The 21,955-nt window shown below is 36.5% G+C and overlaps 2 protein-coding genes across 8 annotated transcripts in view; both read right to left on the reverse strand.

Moving 5' to 3' along the window:
- LOC306994320 (tumor necrosis factor ligand superfamily member 13-like) overlaps positions 1 to 874 on the reverse strand; it is a 4,457-nt gene extending 3,583 nt beyond the window's left edge. For 4 of the 6 annotated variants that reach the window (XM_079639939.1, XM_079639937.1, XM_079639938.1 and 1 more), the window contains exon 1: positions 584 to 874. In XM_079639939.1, coding sequence (XP_079496065.1) covers positions 584 to 814 — 231 coding nt within the window. In that variant the 5' untranslated portion in view covers positions 815 to 874. Of the gene's footprint in view, positions 1 to 579 lie in introns of all 6 variants that reach the window. The other 2 variants (XM_079639941.1, XM_079639940.1) reach the window with 1 other exon arrangement.
- A 324-nt stretch (positions 875 to 1,198) lies between these two features.
- Positions 1,199 to 21,033, reverse strand: LOC306994319 (uncharacterized protein). Of its 2 annotated transcripts, none has more exons than XM_079639934.1 (6): positions 20,784 to 21,033; positions 19,040 to 19,144; positions 18,863 to 18,929; positions 8,424 to 8,581; positions 4,919 to 5,108; positions 1,199 to 1,833 (listed from the first exon to the last, which is right to left on the reverse strand). In XM_079639934.1, exons 1-6 carry the CDS (start codon positions 20,924 to 20,926, stop codon positions 1,636 to 1,638), a joined length of 861 nt encoding a protein of 286 aa, XP_079496060.1. In that variant the 5' UTR covers positions 20,927 to 21,033; the 3' UTR covers positions 1,199 to 1,635. The 2 variants fall into 2 exon arrangements, with proteins under 2 accessions (XP_079496060.1, XP_079496061.1); XM_079639935.1 differs by lacking the exon at positions 20,784 to 21,033 and adding an exon at positions 19,458 to 19,726.
- Positions 21,034 to 21,955: the final 922 nt, after the last annotated feature.

The following is a 21,955-nucleotide window of genomic DNA, read 5'->3' on the forward strand; positions in this document are numbered from 1 at the left end:
TTCACATTTGTTGGAAGGGTGTCTTAATTTCTGATATTGTAAACATGGTCCATTCTGATGTAATATTCTTTGTAAAACAGTTTGAGATGAAGAAGTGAAATCAGTTGCACAAATAAACTCTAGCAAAAAGATTTTGGTGTGACCAATGTTTGTTAATATAGGATATATAATATAGGCTATATAATAGGGTACTCTATGTTTACCATAGGCCTATACCACGTGCTTGGTACCATGGTATTCTTGAAAGTGTACCATGTAAATAGCCTACAATAGCAGGCCATAGTACATAAAAGTAGGCTACTATAGTATTGCCATTTCATACCATGATCTGCCACAGAAAAAAAATGTTTTATAATGCAGAATGATTACCATATTCATATATCATGGTGATGGTACTTTAAAATGCCATGTTATAACAATGACAATACTTTTAAAGTTACCACATCACCGAATCTCAAGTTTCTTCAGAAAATAGCCTACTTTGGTAATAACCAGGATGCATTAGTAGTATTTTTGTTCGTGAAGCAATAGATGAACAACGTTAAGCAGTTCAAACAGCACATGAATGAGAGCACTCACCTACCCCGTAGCACACGGCAGAATCGCAGCATACCCCAGCTTCTGTCCGCGCTGTTTCCAGAGGCCTGAAGTTCCTGAACCGCTGCGTTATCTCACACATCTCAGCCCTAAGCATCCAAATGTGTGTCCACTGTATATACACCACAACCACGCAGGTGCAGGCAACCGTGCACACGAGAAACCACTTCAACACTTCCACCTTCAAAACACACGCAGGAATGTTGGGGTTGTTCATTGTAAACTCTGATGTGATATTCCCGTTTCCAATTGATCCGTTAACTTTCGGTTTCGCAACTTTCACCATCAGACGTGTGAAAGCAGTGGGAGTGGAAAAAACACTCCCTTTGTTTTTTATTTATTTATTTAAAGGATTCACCCACGCGTTGACGAAATACTAAACCTAATAGGTGCCATTCATTCCAGAACAATTGATGATGATAATAATAATGAAAACACTTTATAATAATAATGAAAACACACAGACACACGCACGCAATTATGTAGGCCTACCATAATATTTACATTTTACTGCAAGTGTTTGACATACTATTGGTACATGTACATAGTATTATTACCAAGGTACAGGTTAGTAATATATAAGTGTAGGCTACAAACAATAACAGCAAAAAGGTCCAACAAGTGCAAAAAAGGAAATTGGATCCATTTTTTAATTTTATTATTTACTGTCTGTTTATCTGTTGGATTAATCAGACACATTCAAAATCATACAGACAATCACAAATGGCAATACAGTAAACATGTATCTCTATAAATATACATTTAATTTGCAAATAACTAAGCAGAAGTGAACTTTGGTCAGGTCCTGAGAGCAAAGTCAACGTGCAAGTCTTTTATTCTTTAAGATTCATAAGCCAAATGCCTCACACACTTGAAATGTTATACCAATTTTCTGACAGAGCATTATGAACTCTTCATGCAAATTCATGAACATTTGCAACCATACAATTCTTTCAAGACTTATCAACAGTAGGTATTAAGAGAAAACAGGTCGATCATAGAACTATGCCTAAACGGCTCAAACTGGATAAAGCTTATTTAGAAGAACTGAAGGTTCTGAAGAAGTGTAATCTCATCATCGATGCTCCTGAATAACACATCCGATCCCGCAGGATTCACCATGGCATCATCAGCCATCAGGACCGATCTATGGGCCGTTCCTGCAACAAACGCCATCATGGGGTTCCCTCCTGGAGCAAGGTCAAGCAACTGCTCATATCCTCTAAATAAGTATTGCTGGGGGAAAAAAACATACAACATTTTTTTAAAGTCACCATTTACTTCGGTCACTTTTTCAAAACTCTTCACACAGTGAGCCCAACAGGAGTCTATGTGGGCTAAACCGGGTCCTTTTACGAGAATGACAGCTCTCTACTGTTTTGAATTCACTGCAAGGCAAGGCAAGGCAAGGCAAGGCAAGTTTATTTATATAGCACATTTCATACACAGTGGTAATTCCAAGTGCTTTACATAGAAGAAATTAAAATAATCAAAAGAAATAAGAATAATTAAAACAGTTTAGAAAATAAAATAAAATACATTGCAAACAGTCGGACGCACAGTGGCACAGTGCTCATTCAGTAAATGCAAAGCTAAACAGAAGTGTTTTGAGTCTGGATTTAAATGTGACTACTGTAGGAGCACACCTGATCTCTTCTGGAAGCTGGTTCCAGCTGCGGCTGGCATAATAGCTAAAAGCAGACTCGCCATGCTTAGAGTGAACCCTTGGTATTTCTATCTGATGTGATCCTAATGATCTGAGTGATCTATTGGGTTTATATTCAGTGAGCATATCTGCAATGTATTGAGGTCCTAGGCCATTCAATTATTTATATACCGGTAATAATACTTTAAAATCAATTCTAAATGTGACTGTGAGCCAGTGTAAAGACCTGAGGACTGGTGTGATGTGTTCATATTTTCTGGTTTGTAACTGCAGTATGTTACGTGATCCATGTTTACATTACAGCACAAAATTATTCATGAATTGTGCCCTTTGAAATTGAAAGACTAACACCTGTGTAGGTGTTCAGCTACATCTATTTTTTTATTTTTTATTAAAAGGAACACGCCATTAGATAAGTCCATACATCCCTTTTTCATCTCCGTGCGTGCCGTAACTCTGTCTGACGCACTCACTGCTAGCCTAGCTTAGCATAAAGACTGGAGGTAAATGGCTCCAGCTAGCATACTGCTCCCAATAAGTGACAAAATAACGCCAACATTTTCCTATTTACATGTTGTGATTTGTAGATTGTAGGTTGTGATCAGAAGGCGAAGCACTGCTACTTCTGCGGAGTGATTAGCGCAACTCACTGAGCGAACTCTCGTCTCCTCACCACGGGGCGTCTCCGGCGCTGCGAGCAAATCACTCCGCAGAAGTAGCAGTGCTTCGCCTTCTGAGAATATAGTTCCCAGTGTGTATACGGTTAGAAGATGGCTGTGTCTCATCATGTGACCTTGTTATCTGTACACGCTTTATACAAATCACAACATGTAAATAGGAAAATGTTGGCATTATTTTGTCACTTATTGGGAGCAGTATGCTAGCTGGAGCCGTTTATCTCCAGTCTTTGTGCTAAGCTAGGCTAGCGGTGTGTGCGTCAGACAGAGTTACGGCACGCACGGAGATGAAAAGGGGATGTATGGAGTTATCTAACTCGGGGGGATACGGGGAATAAGCTAATGTCCCAAAAACTCGGCGTGTTCCTTTAAATGTAGCAAATTGCTGTCTTATTAATTTTTGTATTATGCGAAGGTTTGAATTTGCAGGGGGTTTCTTAACTTTTTACAATCGCTAGGACAGATTTCTCGATACTTAGGTCACTTTTTCAAAACTCTTCACACAGTGAGCACAACAGCAGTCTATGTGGGCTAAACTGTGGATCATTTATCATTGCTTTGGCACAAAAATGCATTCAATGACTACATCTTTCAGTTTACATGCATTCTTCTCTCACTTCGACCCAACCACAGCCAAAACTGTGTACCCACCGGCCAATTTACACATTTACATGCTCTTTTTAAAACCTGACGAAATACTATCAAAACAATTGGATGTAGCTGAACTCCTACACAGGTGTTAGTCCTTTTCTAAAAGATCATGATTTTTCGGCAGTATTACAGCAGTAATACTGTGAGTGCATATTAGAACCGTTTGTTATTTGAGGCATTGACGTGACATGGAACTTTCACTGTCACAAGATAAACATGAATATAATTAGTATGGTCATTATTTAAAATGCAGTAAATGGTTGAACATTTCTTTGTCTTACATGGATCTGTTGAAATGAAAATGTTAATTTTCAATGACGTAATATCCGCGTTATCCCTGGTTTCCACTCGTACTGCCATAGTAACAATGGCGACAGACGTGGACAACTGCGTTACGTCTAGATGCACGCTCACGCTGTTGTTGTTTCGTTCAAACATTATGGACCATGGCAAGCAGACTTTAGGACAAAAGGAGAACTAAAACGAGAATCAATATCGGCGTGGCGTTTTCGAGACGCCGAGAGCTCCACGTCCGTGACTAGTAATTCAGCACTTGCGGGTAGTTCGGTAGAATGAAAAGTCCTTATTCCTTTATATCGCGGGACTCGTGTGTGTGGCGCTGATATCTGTCTCTCCTTAGCTATTGCACCCTGCTTCACACCAGTCATGTTAAAAACATAAATGTATTCACTCATCCATAAACATCATATAGATCCATCAGCTTGACGACAAGTTCCATATTGCTTATGCGTCATCAACCTACGCCTTTGTTATTGTAAGAGGTTAGCGACCCCTAGCGGCGAGAATAAATACATATTGTAGCTTTAAAACCGTGTCCTCAGGTATGACACCATATCCTGATTTTAAATCGGTCAATTCCACTAACAAGTTAAATTATTTGAAGGACCCCATTCAAGGTCATGTTACTGAAGCCCTCTGTGAAGCCCATGCCAAGTTCGCACATGGCAAGGTTTTGTCTCAGAATTGTTTTGGAACTTTTATAAAAGGTTTAAGTTTTGTTGTCCTTTGGTGCGACTCCCCAAAATTCTTCATTGTTGCAATGTCACACCATACGACACATTTCAGTAAAAATGTAAAAAAAAACAAAAAAACGTTTTCTTCAAAAGTGTTGTTTTACAAAAAAAGATTTTTTTACTGCATATTGTCAAATACTCATTTACTTTTAGTATCTATAATAGAGGGCTTGAACCCGGAAACGGTGACACAGGACGTGTCGATGTATTGTTGCGATACCCTCCTTATGGAACCTTTATTTTTTAAGAGTGAAGGACACAAAAAAAACTCCCTTTCAGCAAATAAATGCTACCTGATGCGTCAGTGAGGAAGCAGCTTCATAAGGCTTTGTCATGGTCACATCAGGACTGTCCAGTAGCATCGTACTGAAGCTAATCCCAGCTGTCAGACCGAGAAGCTGCTCGTTCCCGGCCTCAGTAGGACTTCTGCTCTCGTCTGGGCTGGGCACAGCGGTGGCACCCCACCATTTGTCCCCCTTCAACCTGGAACGAAATAGACTTATCTATCACGTATGTTATAACCCTTAAAGGAGTAGTTCACTTTCAAATGAAAATTACCCCATGATTTACTCACCCTCAAGCCATCCTGGGTGTATATGACTTCCTTCTTTCAGACGAATACAATCAGAGTTATATTAGAAAATATAATAAAATCTTCCCAGTTTCAACCAACAGATTGAAGCTCAAAAACGTGCATCCATCCGCCATAAACGAACTTCACGCGGCTCCTTCTGAAGCAAAATGATGAGTTTGTGTAAGAAACATATTAATTTAAAAAACTTTATAAAGTAAAATAACTAGCTTCCAGCCAAACAAACATACGGATTCCACTTAGAGTAAGTGCAAAGCACAACTATGCGAGTAATGCGACTTACTGCTGATATTTATGCTACGCCTTGACGCACTGCGCTACGCCCGACGTCACAAGTTGTGTAAGTTGCGCTTAAAGGAACACTCCACTTTTTTTGGAAATAGGCTTATTTTCCAACTCCCCTAGAGTTAACCAGTTCAGTTTTACCGTTTTTTTAATCTATTCAGCCGATCTCTGGCGGTAGCACTTTTAGCATAGCTTGGCATAGATGATTGAATCTGATTAGACCGTTAGCATCTCTCTCAAAAAAATTACCAAAGAGTTTTACTAGGAATTGTACTCTCATTTCTGCGTAATAATCAAGGAACTGTGCTGCCGTACCAGCAGCGCAATGATATTACACAGCGCCTGAAAATAGTCCCCAGCTCGGTAACTTCCAACATGACCAGCACTAAGTTTGTAATATCATGATTGCGCTGCTGGTACGGCAGCAGTTTGATTATTACTCAGGAATGAGAGTATAGTTCCTAGTCATATTGGCCTAGAAAATCGCAACTTTTCATTTTCTGTCTGTCTTAGTACACGATGTAACTACAGAAGAGTCAAGTTTTAAATAGGAAAAATATCGAAACTCTTTGGTCATTTTTTTGAGAGAGATGCTAACGGTCTAATCAGATTCAAATATCTATGCTAAGCTATGCTAAAAGTGCTACCGCCAGACCCGGAGATCGGCTAAATGGATTAGAAAACGGTAAAACTGTTTGGAAAATGAGCCTATTTCCAAAAAAAGTGGACTGTTTCTTTAAGGTGTAAGTAGACTGCGTAAGGCCATTTGGCCAGAAGCTAGAATTTTACTTTGTAACATGTTAAATATGAATATTTTTCTAACACAAACTCATCGTTTTGCTTCGGAAGGCCTTCATTAACCCCCCGGAGCCTGTGGAGTTTGTTAATGATTCATGTTAATGAATGGATGCACATTTTTGAGCTTCAATCTGTTGGTTGCAATCCACTGCCATTATAAAACTGGGAAGAGCCAAGATATTTTTTAATATAACTGATTGTATTCGTCTGAAAGCGGCAAAAACTCCAAGACCACACACAACGGTGGAAAGACCGCCTGGACCAGAATGGCCTACGGCTCAACATCGACAAGACGGAGTATTTGGAAAGTGCGGATGCTTAGGTGGACGCTAGGGCTGATCCGATGGGACAAAGTAATGAATGAGGATGTTAGAAAGACCATGGGAGTAGCACCAGTTACGGAGAAGATGAGGGAAGCGCGACTTCGATGGTATAGCCACATAGTCAGGAGCGGGGAAGAGTCAATAGCGAAGAGGGCCCTGCATCTCAACCCTGAAGGAAAATGACCCCGAGGAAGACCAAAGAAGCGATGGATGGATCGGATAAAGGAAAACATGAAACATGACAGTGCCGCCCCCGAAGACGCCCTCGTTCGGAAGAAATGGAGAGCAACCTGCCGAAAAGCGGACCCCCGCATTAAAGCTGCGTTCACACTACCGTACAAGCGACATGTTACCATTCATTTCAATGGGAGGCGGGCGTTTTCCCGTTTTTCGTTGGCGACCTGATGGGGCGTGTCTGGCGACACGACAAAGTTGAGATCTGTTTAACTTTATGCAAATGAAGAGCGACTTTCGGGAGCGACAACCAATAGGAGTGAAGTCAGTGGAGCGTGCGTGATCATCCGTCACTCTCTGACAGAGGCAAGTTGAACGAGAAGCTAATTTTAGCAGTCAGAAACTGTCCTATAAGTTGTGATATATCTCCGTGTGCATACAGTGGTATTCACAGTACTGACTCAGAGCTTGATTGGTTTCGTGAACCCATATAGACTGGTATTTGCCTGTTTGTTGCAATTAAATAGCCGCAATGGCAAAAATCACTCACAGTTTCTCGTTCATCTTTAATATTATGCATGTTATACTGATTCCATTTATGTTTCGAATTTTCCTTCCAAAATGTAGGGGAGCGCGGGGCACAACCTAACGCGGGGCTAAATGTAACACGGACCTTTTACGTAGTTACTCGGTCATGCGGGTTGTGTTTACGCTTTTTTTCTCTCGCTGCCAGAAGACGGTCTCCCGTGGATTTGTGAAAAGTTTTGGTAATGTTTTGTGAAGATACGGGACAAAGAGTGTTTTGACACCATCTAAGTATTTTTTTTCATCATACGTATTTTTCTGTTTCTGAGTTGTGTGTGTACGTCACCAAATCTAACTTTATATTGCCTTAATCACTGTCTTGTTGGCTAAAACATGGCACCATTTTGAAACATGTCAGCAACTCCTAGCAACTGTTAGCTAGGTTTAAAATATTTTTTACACAGCGGGGTTAGTTGTAGCACAGTGTTACAACTAAGCCGCCAAGTGTTCACAATATTGTAGGCTATGGGATTTGTTTACTATATTGATCACTTGTTTATTTATTAAAAATATTGTTATTAAAAAGTTGTAACATTTGCACTTCTGTCACTTTCAGTGCAACTGTGCGAAAATGGAAGGTCCTAGAAAAAAACTTTAAGTGTTCATTTGTAGCAGAGATGTGTATGCTTCTTGTGTAAAAAAAAGATTAATCTAACCTAATTATTTTTTAAATAATTGAGCCAAAACCAAAATGCGTTAGGTTGTGCCCCGCTCTCCCCTATGTTTGTAGTGGCAAGAAAACAGATTTGTTGTCTACAGCATGGAGAAACATCCGTGAATGTCACTCACAAACATTACTAGGCAACCAGTAGCGGGAACGCCCACTAGCGACCTGACCGCCAGCCACTGGCGACCTGCAGCGACAAAGTCGCTTGTAGTGTGAACGTAGCTTAAGACGGGACAAACGCTAGGAGAAAGAGAGAGAGAATTCGTCTGAAAGAAGAAAGTCATATACACCCAGGATGGCTTGAGGAGGGTGAGTAAATCACAACCAACTACTCCTTTAATGCCTCTCCCTCCTACAATCCCTCTCTCTCTTACGCATTTATATGACGCTGTCTCATCCTGAGTTCTCCTATATGTTTCAGAACTTTTGCAGTCGGTTCCTGCAGTCCTTGGCTTCTCTTCCTTCTGCGCATCAGCTGTGACGGGTGCGGCAGCTTCTCATGGGTCAGGCTCAGTCCGTTATCTCTGCTCACCTGAAAGAAAATTATGTGTGTGATGTTACCGTAGTAAAGTGATGGTAATTCCAGTTCTTCATTCCGTGTGATAAAGAAGTGTGCTTAATTATATTAAAGGGGTCATGACATGAGAAACCAAATTTGCCTTGATCTTTTGGTATATAAGAGGTCTTTGTACCATTAAAACGTCCTGCAAGTTTCATAGCTTAAGACGTCCTCCCCATTATAAACGAATCATTTATTTAATCAAGCTCTAAATACAGCTCGTTCTGGATCCATGGTAAGAAGTGACGTCACGGTGCGAAGTGACGTACCAGCGTTTGCATATGACCGCCTCCAGCACAAGACAATTAAGCTTTAAGCGCAAGACAACTACGCTAATTTCGTATCATTGTCGCGCCCGCGCGCCGCACAAGTGTTCAGTCGACGGACAGCGAGTGGGTCTGTGTACAGGGAAATTACGATGCCGCAGATGTGCTGTTCCTGGCTGTGGACAAACAACATCTTTGAATACGCTGCGAAAGATCCAGTCGTCAGGGAAAAATGGATGCACTTTATTTTTTGCGGACGTCTCAGTCACGGGAGTGTTAATTTAACCCTCTGGGCTTCTTCGTCCGAAAATGACCGAAAACGTTTACATTTTCAATTTTTAATTTTTTTTGCTTCATCGGAATGGGATGAAACTTGGTGACTTTTGTTGTATTACCTATGTGAACACATAAAAAAATCAAGGAGATGATTCGTCCATGTTAAAGGGTCGTAAAAAAAATAGTCACACTTAGCTTCCTCCCGGTCAAAAATGACCGCCATAGGAAATGAATGGGAAATGCGAAAAAATAGGAAAACTCAGAGAAACTTTTGGTGGTACAAACTACAAATCAGCCACTGTGCAGAAAAAAAGTGTGCAGCAATGAAGGAGTGACACTCTAGAATATCAAGAGTGCAAATAAGACACCCACCCCCCAACACACACACACCCACGGACACAAACACACACACACACAGAGAAATTAACTGGTAAGACTGCAACAGCAAATTTTGAGAATATGCAAAAGAAAATGAAAAGAAAATACAAACCACGGAATAGAACAACACATAATAGGTATCATTTTAAAGCTTAGAATCTCAGCTTTTTAATGCATCTAATCATTTTGATCAACTCCTAACGAGTGCTGAGTAATCCCTCTAAAACGGAGTGTACCACCCCACAGGCGCCACCTAGCTGCGAAGAAAATAATCATAATATTATTCAAAAATATTACCTTGATCAACTTAAAATGGGTGTCATTTGAAAGCTTAGAGTCTGAAATTTACAATGAATGTAGCCAATTTGATAAACTCCTAAGTAGTGCTGAGTTATTTGCTGATAAATAGAAAAAAATTGTTTTCATAATTTATCAAATACTTTTTTGTACTACATACTGCAATATGTCAAATACATCATACAGCTCAGATAGTCATGTGTCATATGTCATCTGAAAGGTCTCGATGAGTAGAATACAACAAGCATAATTGTTGCAGGCTTTTTACTTGAGAAAAACTTGAGTGAGGTTTTGTAAAAGAAGCCCCTCAAGAGACCCATGTGTAAACCACATATGGATGCTGAATTTTAGACACATTTCCGCTCGTAACTTCATGAAAAATGCTCCGATTGTTAAATATTACACATCATAATTTTCAGCAGATGCTTACGATTACAATGAGCCCAAACTCAACATAATCCATCACTCAGAACTAAAGATATTTCTCATGGAGTTCTAAAACAAAAAAATACCACAGACGCCCCTAGCCAAGAATATACTCATGAAGCACTCGAGTTTTGTTTACGCTTATAACTTCATGAAGCATGCACAGATCGTAGACAATTGCACATCATTATTTTCAGCAGACTCTCACGATTAAAAAGAGCCCAAACTCAGCATAATCCATATTTCAGATCAAAAGATATTCTTAATGGAGTTGTAACACTCGAACCCCCACAGACGCACACAGAGCCTTGTATATAGATGGATCACTGATGTCGCGTTTTAACTCATAACTCAATGAAGCATGCATACATTGTGGAAAATGGCACATCATTATTTACAGCAGATTGTTAAGAATAAAAAGAGCCCAAACTCACCATAATCCATCACTCAGATCTAAAGATATTCCTCATGGACTTCTAACACATGAAGTTGGACAGGCGCACCAATAAAGACTTAGGTAAAGTTGGTTTTATATTCGCATATTCGCACATTCGCGGACTTCCGCGTTCAATAACTCGTGAACTAAACGTCGTTGCTACACAAAACACCTATCACATATAACTACACATGTAACACCAGAAGCTACAACCTATTTTTCCTCAAAACGATCTTTCCTTCGCAGTGGACAAAATACATTAATCTCTATGCGCAGGCTTCTAAGAAGGGACCATCTGCAAAGTGCAAACCTGAAGGAAAGCTCGTTTTGAGGAAGAATAAAATATTGAAACAATGTTATTTGTGTAGGAACAATATTCAGCTCACGAGATATTGAATATCTCGGTGAATATCTGAATATAAAACCAAATTTACCCAAGGTTCAGACTGGATCATGACCTTCAGTACCACATACGTGGACAGCGCCACGAACATAGTCAAGTTTTCAAAAAAAAAGTTGCCAAACAGGGTAAACATAGTTTTAGGTTTGATATTTGATGCGTATTCACCTAGACTGCTTTAGTTTACTTTTGTGTATTCTACATACAGTACGCAAATATTTTTATGTAAAACTTACAGTAATTCACCAAATGGATTTTTTCATGTTCCAAAGGTTGTAGTACTTTCCTAGTGACCAGACTGACTTACTACAGGTCAAATTGTGACAACAACTCCCTTACTGTACGTACAATTGACAAATATGTTTATGAAAAAATTACTGTAATTCGCTGTAAGTATTTTTTCGCGTTTCAAAGGTTGTAGTACTTTCCTAGTGACCAAGACTGACTTACTACAGGTGACATTTTGACAGTACCACCCTTACTGTACGTACAATTATTGTCAAATATGTGTATGAAAAATTACTGTAATTCACCTAAAGTATTTTTTTGTGTTCCTAAGGGCGTAGTGCTTTCCTAATGACCTGACTGACTTACTACAGGTGACATTTTGCCAATAACTCCCTTACTGTACATACAGTACACAAACACTCAGGCTAACCATTAGCTACATTAGCATTAAGCTAATTTAGCTTGCTAATCTGGTTAACATGCTTTTGTGTTCTCATTCTTACATTGAAGCCTCTCCTCGGCAGTTTAGTAAGACAGTGTCAACTGAGTGGCACAAGCTGCTAAACCACGTATCACGAGCCCCGAACAATTCCGGTCGTGGGTTCGAATCCCGTGTGGCACATGCCCAGACCGCAAGAGGTACTGTGGCCTTAAGTGGTGGAAAAGTTGCTTCTTTTCCAGATATGGTGTCTATATGTGAAGGAACTCAATAAATACCAACATGCAGCAAATGTATATAAAAAATTATAATTTTGAGTTGCGTATGGACCTTATGCACAAAAACACAACTTCCCAGTGGCGCAATGAGATGAGAGAGAGGCATCTGAGCCAGAGATAGTGGGTTCAAGCCCGTGTGGAACGACTTTATAAAATTGTGTGTAATGTTGTGTCATATCGATTCCTTTATTATTTAACATTGTACTAATCTTTCTTCCTCTTGGGTTAGAAATAAGTTTGTCTTGTTCATTATGTGTTCATTCTCATCTGAACTTCTGTTCATTTTGAGTTAATTTTCACCTGTACTTCTGAACCAGCTGTTTTTTCATGTATGTTCAATTTCTGCTGTTTTTACTCTTCCTGCTCTTGCTGCTGCTTCAGGGGCTTGGCCCCGTATCGCTGCTTGCAGCTATATTTCCACTTGTTCCTTAACCTGTAACCAAGAATACTAACACACACAGACACAGTTTCTTCAAGATTGGATTTGGCCAGGCTTTAACAATAAACAGGAGAGTATTCTCAAAACATCAAGATAACATGTTCTTTCTCTCACACTTTAAATCAACTGTAAAGTAAAGACTTTAACTAAGAAATGGTCTCTCAACTATAGACTTCAATGACCCCTGCTGAGACCATTGCTATCAGGGTACCCTAGAAAAGCAGATGGATGTAGTAACACCTGTTAAAGAAGTCCATATTTCATCTCTGGAAGCCGGGCTAAATGAGCAAGCACTGTTACTGCATTCCTGGCATGGGCCAGACCCTTCAGTCACACCTCAGATATCAAATACAGACATTTAAAGGATACATTAAATAACATTTTCGATAATCACACTGGTAATTTCTATAACAAAGTAAAATCTCATAAGCCTAGAGAAGTCATTCAACTCATTTGATATTTAGAAGGAAAAATATTGATTAATACCTTGATTAAAATCACTCATTAGAATCCAGAATCCACTTCTTCGGGACTTCATAACAAAAACTAAATTTGAATCATTACAATAAGGGTGTTGCTTATTTATAATGTTGAAAATATGCTTAAGCTAAAATCTTTACTGTTATTTTAATCAATTAAATAAATGTGTTGTACAAGGAACAGCAGTTCTAATACTTTATCTAAAACATTTATCAAAATGAATTGAGTAGAGTGATCACTAGGAACATACTATAACCTTTGGAACATGGAACAAGCTGAAATTACAGTATTTTTTTCATAATAATATGTATGTACTGTACTTACAGTAAGGTCGATATTGGCAATATTTAAACTGTAGTAAGTCAGTCTAATCACTAGGAAAGTACTACAACCTTTGGAATATAAAAAATAGGTGGAATATAAAACATTATAGGTGAATTACAGTTTATTACATAAACATATGTAATAAACATGTAATAATGTGTATTACATAAACATATTTGATGATTGTACAGTAAGGGAGGTATTGTCAAAATGTCACCTGTAGTAAGTCAGTCGGGTCACTAGGAAAGTACTACAACCTTTGAAACACGAAAAAATACTTACAGTGAATTACAGTAATTTTTTCATAAACTTATTTGTCAATTGTACGTACAGTAAGGTTGGTATTGTCACAATTTGACCTGTAGTAAGTCAGTCGGGTCACTAGGAAAGTACTACAACCTTTGAAACACGAAAAAATACTTACAGTGAATTACAGTAATTTTTTCATAAACTTATTTGTCAATTGTACGTACAGTAAGGGTGGTATTGTCAAAATGTCACCTGTAGTAAGTCAGTCGGGTCACTAGGAAAGTACTACAACCTTTGGAACATGAAAAAATACTTACAGTGAATTACAGTAATTTTTTCATAAACTTATTTGTCAATTGTACGTACAGTAAGGGTGGTATTGTCAAAATGTCACCTGTAGTAAGTCAGTCGGGTCACTAGGAAAGTACTACAACCTTTGGAACATGAAAAAATACTTACGGTGAATTACAGTAATTCTTTCATAAACATATTTGATAATTGTACGTACAGTAAGCGAGGTATTGTCACAATTTCACCTGTAGTAAGTCAGTCCTTTCACTAGAAAAGTACTACAACCTTTGGAATATTAAAATAAAATCACTATAGGTGAATTACAGTTTATTTCACAAACATATGCAATAAAAATATGTAATAATATATGTAATAATATGTTTATTACATAAACATATTTGATAATTGTACAGTAAGGGAGGTATTGTCAAAATTTCACCTGTAGTAAGTCAGTCTGGTCCGTAGGAAAGCACTACAGCCTTTTGAACACGAAAAAAAACTTACTGTGAATTACTGTAATTTTTTTAAAAACATATTTGTCAACTGTACGTACAGTAAGGGAGTTTTTGTAAAAAATCTCACCTGTAGTAGGTCAGACTGGTTACTGGGTACATGTTACAACCTTCGGATAGTAAAAAAATCCCTTTGGTGAATTAATGTAATTTTATTCTAAAAAGTACTTATGTAAATTATGTACAGTGAGGCAGGTTTCCTAAATACAATCATTATAATGCACTTTTTATTGTTGCTAAAGTACAATCAATAGCATTAGAACACATTATGTGAGAGATATTTGCTGGTACATCTGTAGTTTGCAAAAATGTAGTTGTCTGTTTGCACACAATGAAAAAAAAGACAACTTTTTAGACGGTCCCTATCTTGTTCACCGTACTACATTGGACATTCAGTGAACATTCGCAAGTTTTTATGCCATTAAAACAATACTTGCCCATTTTGATCGATTGTGGAAAATGTTGTAGTTCACCATCCTTGTCCTAAAGATCATGTAGCTGCTTTTATTTTGCAAAAATATGCTTTATTGCATATGTTATTGAGACACTTTTTAAGCAAAAAAGTGTGAATGTGCGAATATAAAACCAACTTTACCTAAGTCCAATAAAGTAGTAGTAGCAGTGATGCTATGTTGTTTTGATGTGACGTTTCAGCTCATAACTCCATGAAACATGCATGGATTGTGAAAAATCGAACAACTTTATTGACAGCAGATTCTCACGATTACAAAGAGACCAAACATAACATAATCAATTGCATTGATCATGAGATATTCCTCACGAAATGATGCATACTTGGCTACAAAACAAATCTCTCACCTTTCCGGGGTGCAATGTGTTTTCCAATTTTCCCGGAGCCGTCCGTGCTCGTTTTTAAACTTGGAATAACACAACATATGTATCATCTTAAAGCTTAGAATCTCAGCTTTTTAAAGCATCTAACCACTTCGATCAACTCTGAAAGAGAGCTGACTAGACACGCTAAACTGGACTGTACCGCCCCGCGGGCGCCACTAAGCTGCGAAAATATGAATTACCATATTTTTCAAACATATTGCCTTGATTAACACAAAATAGGTCTCATTTGAAAGCTTAGAGTCTGAACTTTACAGTGAATGTAGCCAATTTGAGAAAATCCTAAGTATTGCGAAGTTATTTGCTGATAAATAGATTTTTTTCCCCCATAATCTATAAAATACTTTTTTATACTATGTACTGCAATGTGTCAAAAACATCATACCGTTCACGAAACATTCACAGATCGTTGAAAATAGCACTTAATTTTTTACAGCATATTATTACAATTAAAATTACCCCAAAATTAACAATCCATTGCTTTTATGACAAGATATTCCTAATGGAGAAACAATTTTAAAAATGCCCATGAGGGGGCGTCAAGGGCTGAACAAAAAGGCTATCTTGGTTCCAAATGCTGTAACTTTTGATTCCTTTATCCAATCACCACAAAATTTTATCCAGATGCAGCTTACATATAGAGGGACTTCACCAAAAAATGATTTTCCTCTTACCTTTTTTCCTTCCTGAGTTATTCCATGACAAATATGAAAGATATGCAAATTAATAATAACAATTATATATATTTTTTGTCTTTTATCAGCAGTTTCTCGGCAGGTGAATATCCAAATGTAATGTAATTTATATTTTCAAAAAACATGAAAAGTGTTCTTTCAAACGATACCTACCTTTTGATTCTCCTTGCTATAGTTTTGAAGTTATGAGTCTTTAATTCTGTGTATGTCACTCAGAAAACATTTTTTTATTGCCTTCCAAATGGGTGAGGACTAAACAAAAAGGCTACCTTTGTTCCAAATACAGTAACTTTTGAGTACTTAATGCGATCACCACAAAATTTGATCCAGATACAGCTCACACTTAGGGGAACTTCGCCAAAAAAATATCTTACCCCTACCGTATTTCCTTCCCGAGTTATTGCATGTCAAACAAGAAAGATATGCAAAATCATAATAAAAATTATGTATATTTTTTGTCTTTTATCAGCAGTTTCTCGGCAGGAGAATGTCCAAATGTAATGTAATTATATTATATATATATTAAATATTTTCAAAATATTTGAAAAGTGTTCTATCAAACGATACCTACCTTTTGACTCTCCTTGTTATAGTTTTGGAGTTATGAGTCTTTACTTTTGTGTGTGTCATTTAGACAAAACAACTCTAAAAATGCCTTCAGGGCTTAAGGGGTTAAACTGAATAAAATACCAATAATTAATTTAATTGCAAAATGTCTGTATAAAGTGTTTTGAATTATCACTATCCATCCCTTATTTTGTTAGATTTTGTAATTGTCAAATACTGAGTAACAAAAATTCTTGCATTGTGTTCCCTTTCTAACCAAATGTTATTGTTTGATTGTAATCATAATGCAAAACCTGATACTTATCTAACAAAAATATCAAAAAGTAGTCTTTGAGAATGTCTAAATATATATCTAAACAAAAAAAAAAAGAATAAAATGGAGAAATAATGCCTAACAAATAACAATGGGAATCAAAAAGCATCTCTATAGGGAGCTATATAGGCCTATTAGCCTACAGGCGGTTGCATGACATTACACACATTAATGTTTAATAACGCCACTGGATGGCGCTTTACTCACTTAAAATTTTTTATTTTAAAGGCCTGCACTCTATTTTAATAGGAAATGTTGTATTTATAAAAAAAAAATATAAAAAAAAAAATACATATATATATATATTAATTCTAATGGAAAAAATAGCTCATAAAAATTATATAATTAATGCAAAGTATCATAAAAAAATCTAAAAATTCTAAATAATAATTAGAAAATATTATAGAACAAAAAAATATTTGATTGGTTATCCTGGGTAAAAGTAAAGTTAAATTTTAAGGCTTCGTCCGTTTTTGACCGGGAGGAAGCTAAGTGTAACCCATTTACGAAGAAGCCCAGAGGGTTAAGCGTTTGTTCTATACATTTGAAGGATGACTGTTTTGAGAACAAATCCCAAAATGATGCTGGCTTTGCCAGAAAACTGTTGCTCAAAGATAAGTCCGTGCCGACTATTCTGGGCTCAACAACGACGACGCAAACTGTAAGTAATGTGTTTAAAACTTTAAACTACTTTTTAAATACGCTGAATCCGCAAATGTTCTGGCTGGGGGCGTTAATAATTGATGCATAGGCACTGACGTTAGCCAATCATAACAGTGGGCGTTAACACTGAACTCTTAAAGGGGAAACACCCCCAAAACAGACTGTTTGAATCAGAGGATGAGAAACAGGGAAAAGGTCATAAATCACTACATTTTAAAAAAATTTTGTAAAAAAAACTATAGTAATACTATAATTGCACCTAAGGGAACATAATAATAAAATAAAAAAAAACATGTCATGACCCCTTTAAAAGTGCACTTATATTGTACTTTAAATCTGAGTATATTTTAAAAAACGGTTGCACTTTATTTTAAGGTGTCCGTTTTACAGTGTAATTATACATTTAAGTACTAATAAGAATTACATGTACTTATAGGATTAGGGTGTGGTTTAGTGTTAGTTGCATGTAATTATGCACAATTTATAGTAATTACTACAGTAACTACATGTGTAAGAAGAACACTAAAATAAAGTGTTACAAAAAAACCTGTATTTGCAAATAATATATTATTAATTAAATACTGTAGACCACTTAAGTGTACTTTCATGACACTTTTAAGTGTTAAGTGCACTTTGTAATAATGTAAAAATGTACAATTTAAATAATTATTTTATAATAATCTTTTGTCGTGCTTTAAAGAAATGTGTTGACTAACATATACTAAACCACATGTAATATATTTAAATATAATTTTAACTGTTGTGTGTTATTTTAAGTTATTTTAAATTAAATGTACTAAATTGGAACTTCATCATTACCAATATATTTTAAAACCAGACATATAAGTTTAGTTAACCATAAATGCTTAACATTATGAAATTACATATAAAGATGAACTTAATTCCTAGTTAAGTGGCACTCTAAAGTTCAGCTAGCTGCATTTACTATACATTTTAACTATAAAACATTTTAATTTATTTGCAGTTAACATGCAACTATAAGTGTCCGAAAACATTACATTCAGTTCACACTTAAGTATATTCAATAATATAGGTTATTTCCATTATAAGTAAACTTTTTAAAAGTATACTAACGTGAACTTTTTCATTAATGAAGGTACTTAAAAAATACCATGGGATGACTATCATGGCATAGTGTGTGTGTGTGTGTGTGTGTGTGTGTGTGTGTGTCCAAGAAAAATATAAATATGGTCATACCATGAAACTTTTGGAGTCGTGCCGGAGGAAATAAACTCATTTCGGTCTTGGTTTGTCTTTCCTCGAAGAAAGACAAACCAAAACAAACCTTTCTATGGAACATGATTTCCCTCCAGCACTACAACATCAGAGACACATTTTAAGGGAACAAACTGGGAAAAGTTTGTTTAACGATGACTTTAAATAAAGATGTTAAAGGTGCATCATCCGACTTAGTTACTCACCATCCCAGCGTGTGAAGTGGAATACAGGCCTGGATCAAGAAAGGGTTCATATCTGAACGACTCCTCACTGCCAACAACCATACAAACACAGTCAAACTTTCAAAGCTCTCTGAAGTAACGTTACTTTTTAAAAACTCTTTTCCACTGAGATAAGGCTATTGAATGAACAGTTTTTACCATGGCACTGGCACATCTGGTCTCCAGTAAGGCTCGTCGTATCGAGGTTGCACAGGTACAGGTAACACACTCTCCTCACAGTGGCGATTCACTTCATTTGATCGCCTGTAGATGGCACAACAACATTACTATGTGCCCAGAAATGACAGTAAGACATTTGGGAAACATATGGATACAGAAAACACATTGAAAAAATTGGTTTAGAAACTATTTTCTACACAGAAATTGGCCGTAAATTTTGTTATGAAGAAACGGCAGGTAACACATTAAATTTTGAAGTAAAAAAACAAACAAGAGACATTTAACGTTACTTGTAAAAAAAAAAAAAAAAACGTAATGTTTTATTTACAACTTCGAAAAATATTGTTTTACAGTGCATTTTGCTTTATTTTTGGACATAATTGACAGAAACTCTTACTTTGCGAAAGGCGGAAATAGGTCGAAATCCTCCTCAGTTTGCGGTGACAGATATTTCGTGGTCCACATCTCTTTTAGCCGTGTAACGTTAGCAAGAAACACGTAAGTTAGTTAAACTTAGACTATTTTATTCGCTTATTATATATTAGATATATAAGGCTGAAATAGGTTAGCTTATGTGGAATATGAGACCTAAAATAGGTTGAAAATACCTCTTAGAAATGATAGTAACAGAATGTCTTCAAAAGCGCTTTACGATGTTAGATTTTTAAGAAGTTTTCGCGCTTCTGACATCATCATGACTGCGCGTGAGAGGGCGCTATTGTACAACACCATAGGCATAGACTGTAAAAGTACAACACACACACACATAAATAAATTATATATATATATTTAATTAAAATAAATAAATGAATTAATTAATAAGTAAATTAATAAATAATAAATAAAAAACATTTGCCATGGCTTCTATATAGGTTTATATATCATAGCAAATGTTTTTTATTTATTAATTTACTTATTAATTAATTAATTAATTTAATTTAATTAGACGGATGTAACAGACGAACATGACTTTTAATTACCCAAAAAAGGTTTTTATTTATTTATTTGCTTATTTATTTATTTATTTATTTCAATTAGAAGGATGTAGCAGACGAACAGGACTTTTAATTAGCCAAAGGAAATGTATTTATTTATTTATTTGCCTATTTATTTCAATTAACTTAGAAGGATGTAGCAGAGAAATCGGACTTTTAATTAGCCCAAAAAAAAGGTTATTTATTTATTTATTTATTTTAGTTAAATTAGAAAGATGTAGCAGACGAATAGGACTTTTAATCAGCCAAAGAAAATGATTTGCATTTATTTATTTATTTAAATTAGAAGGATGTAGCAGACGAACATGACTTTTAATTAGCCAAAGAAAATGGCTATTTATTTATTTATTTAGTTAAAAAATCAGAAAGATGTAGCAGACGAGCAGGACTTTTAACTGCTCTCTGAGTCTGCTCACGTCATGCTCTGATCTTTGGGAAGAGTGACGGCAGGGCTCTAAACTTTCCCATACCGGCGATACTTTAATTCATCCGTCTTCATCTAGTAAGATATGTCAGTGTCCTTAAGAGTACGAAAAAGTTTTGTTATCATTCACAATATTGTTAGATTTCGTTGACGAGAACGCGTCTCCTAGTTTTAAAGCTTTTTTGTTTGTTTCCAGTGCGGAGATTTAGGATAGCCACACGTTAAATGGGCGCATGCGGATCGCGTTTATATATGTGACTGTAATAAACAACTTTTCAGTGCAGGGAAGAAAACGAAGAATTACCTTTCTGCCTCTTTTGGACATTTAGTGTTGTATTGGCTTTTGTGTGCTCGGATTCCAGTGAACGGAAAAACTTCCACCCAACTTTTCCTGCTGTTGGTCGTCGTGTGATCCAGCAGGTGGAGAAACACGAGCCGCTGTTTCATCAGGGAGAACAACACTGGACTCCAATTGAAAATAAATCAGTTTTTTCCTCCGAAACTCCCTCTGGATTTAATTTCACGACTTGGTGGCTCGAATAAGCAACTAACCAGAACTGGTAAGTAGTAAATGTCTTTATTTCAGCGGACACTCAAGTACACACATACAAACACTCAAGGTTGTTTCGTTATTAATGTTTAAGTACATGATGTCCCTGTGTTTTTATTAATATTATTCATACTGATTTTGAACCTTTCTCATATCTTTCACTTAAGTCTATCAAGTATAAATATTTGATTACATTATAATTAGTTATACATTCGCGTTCATTTTGTCCAAAAGTTCCAAAAATATGTATATATTTATATATATATATGACTCCAATATCTTGCTGGAAAATCCTGTAGCAAATTTCATCCTATTCTTCTCACTTATTCTTATGTATGACTTATAATGTAAAAGAAATCGTGCGAGTGAACATCCTGACATATTTTCCTTTTGAAGTCATACAGGGGCATTTGATCCTATTGGAGGTCATAATAGTTATGATTATATATCAGAAACATATGAGAGAACACACACTGAGATCCATTAGATTGTCCCTGAATTATTATGAACGGACAGTAAGATGATGTGTGTCTGTCTTCTTGCATTCATGAATAATAAACCTGTTGAGTTACTTTACAGGTGTCTGGAGTCATTAGTTTCATTCATGCTGCTGGCTCCAGGCAGATTGATTTGACAGCTTATTGTGTTTTTGACATAATAAAAACATGATATTCCTTGGAGTACCATGTAAATATGAATTGTCAGTACCATATACATAATATATTTATTGTCTCTCAAACCATCTCTGCACTTGTTAGAGACCTTTTGTACGGGCGGGACGGATTGGATGTGGCCTTGACATCGCTGAGGTTTTGAGAGGGAAACGATATTTTTTTATCTTAGTTCCGGTTCAGGTGTTTTGATGCACTTTATTTGACCCTTTTATGTATTTATTTATGTGTCTCTCCCTCTTCGCTGTGTAACGT

The sequence above is a fragment of the Phoxinus phoxinus genome, assembly GCF_949152265.1.
Source record: "Phoxinus phoxinus genome assembly, contig: scaffold_130, whole genome shotgun sequence".
Taxonomy (NCBI): domain Eukaryota; kingdom Metazoa; phylum Chordata; class Actinopteri; order Cypriniformes; family Leuciscidae; genus Phoxinus; species Phoxinus phoxinus.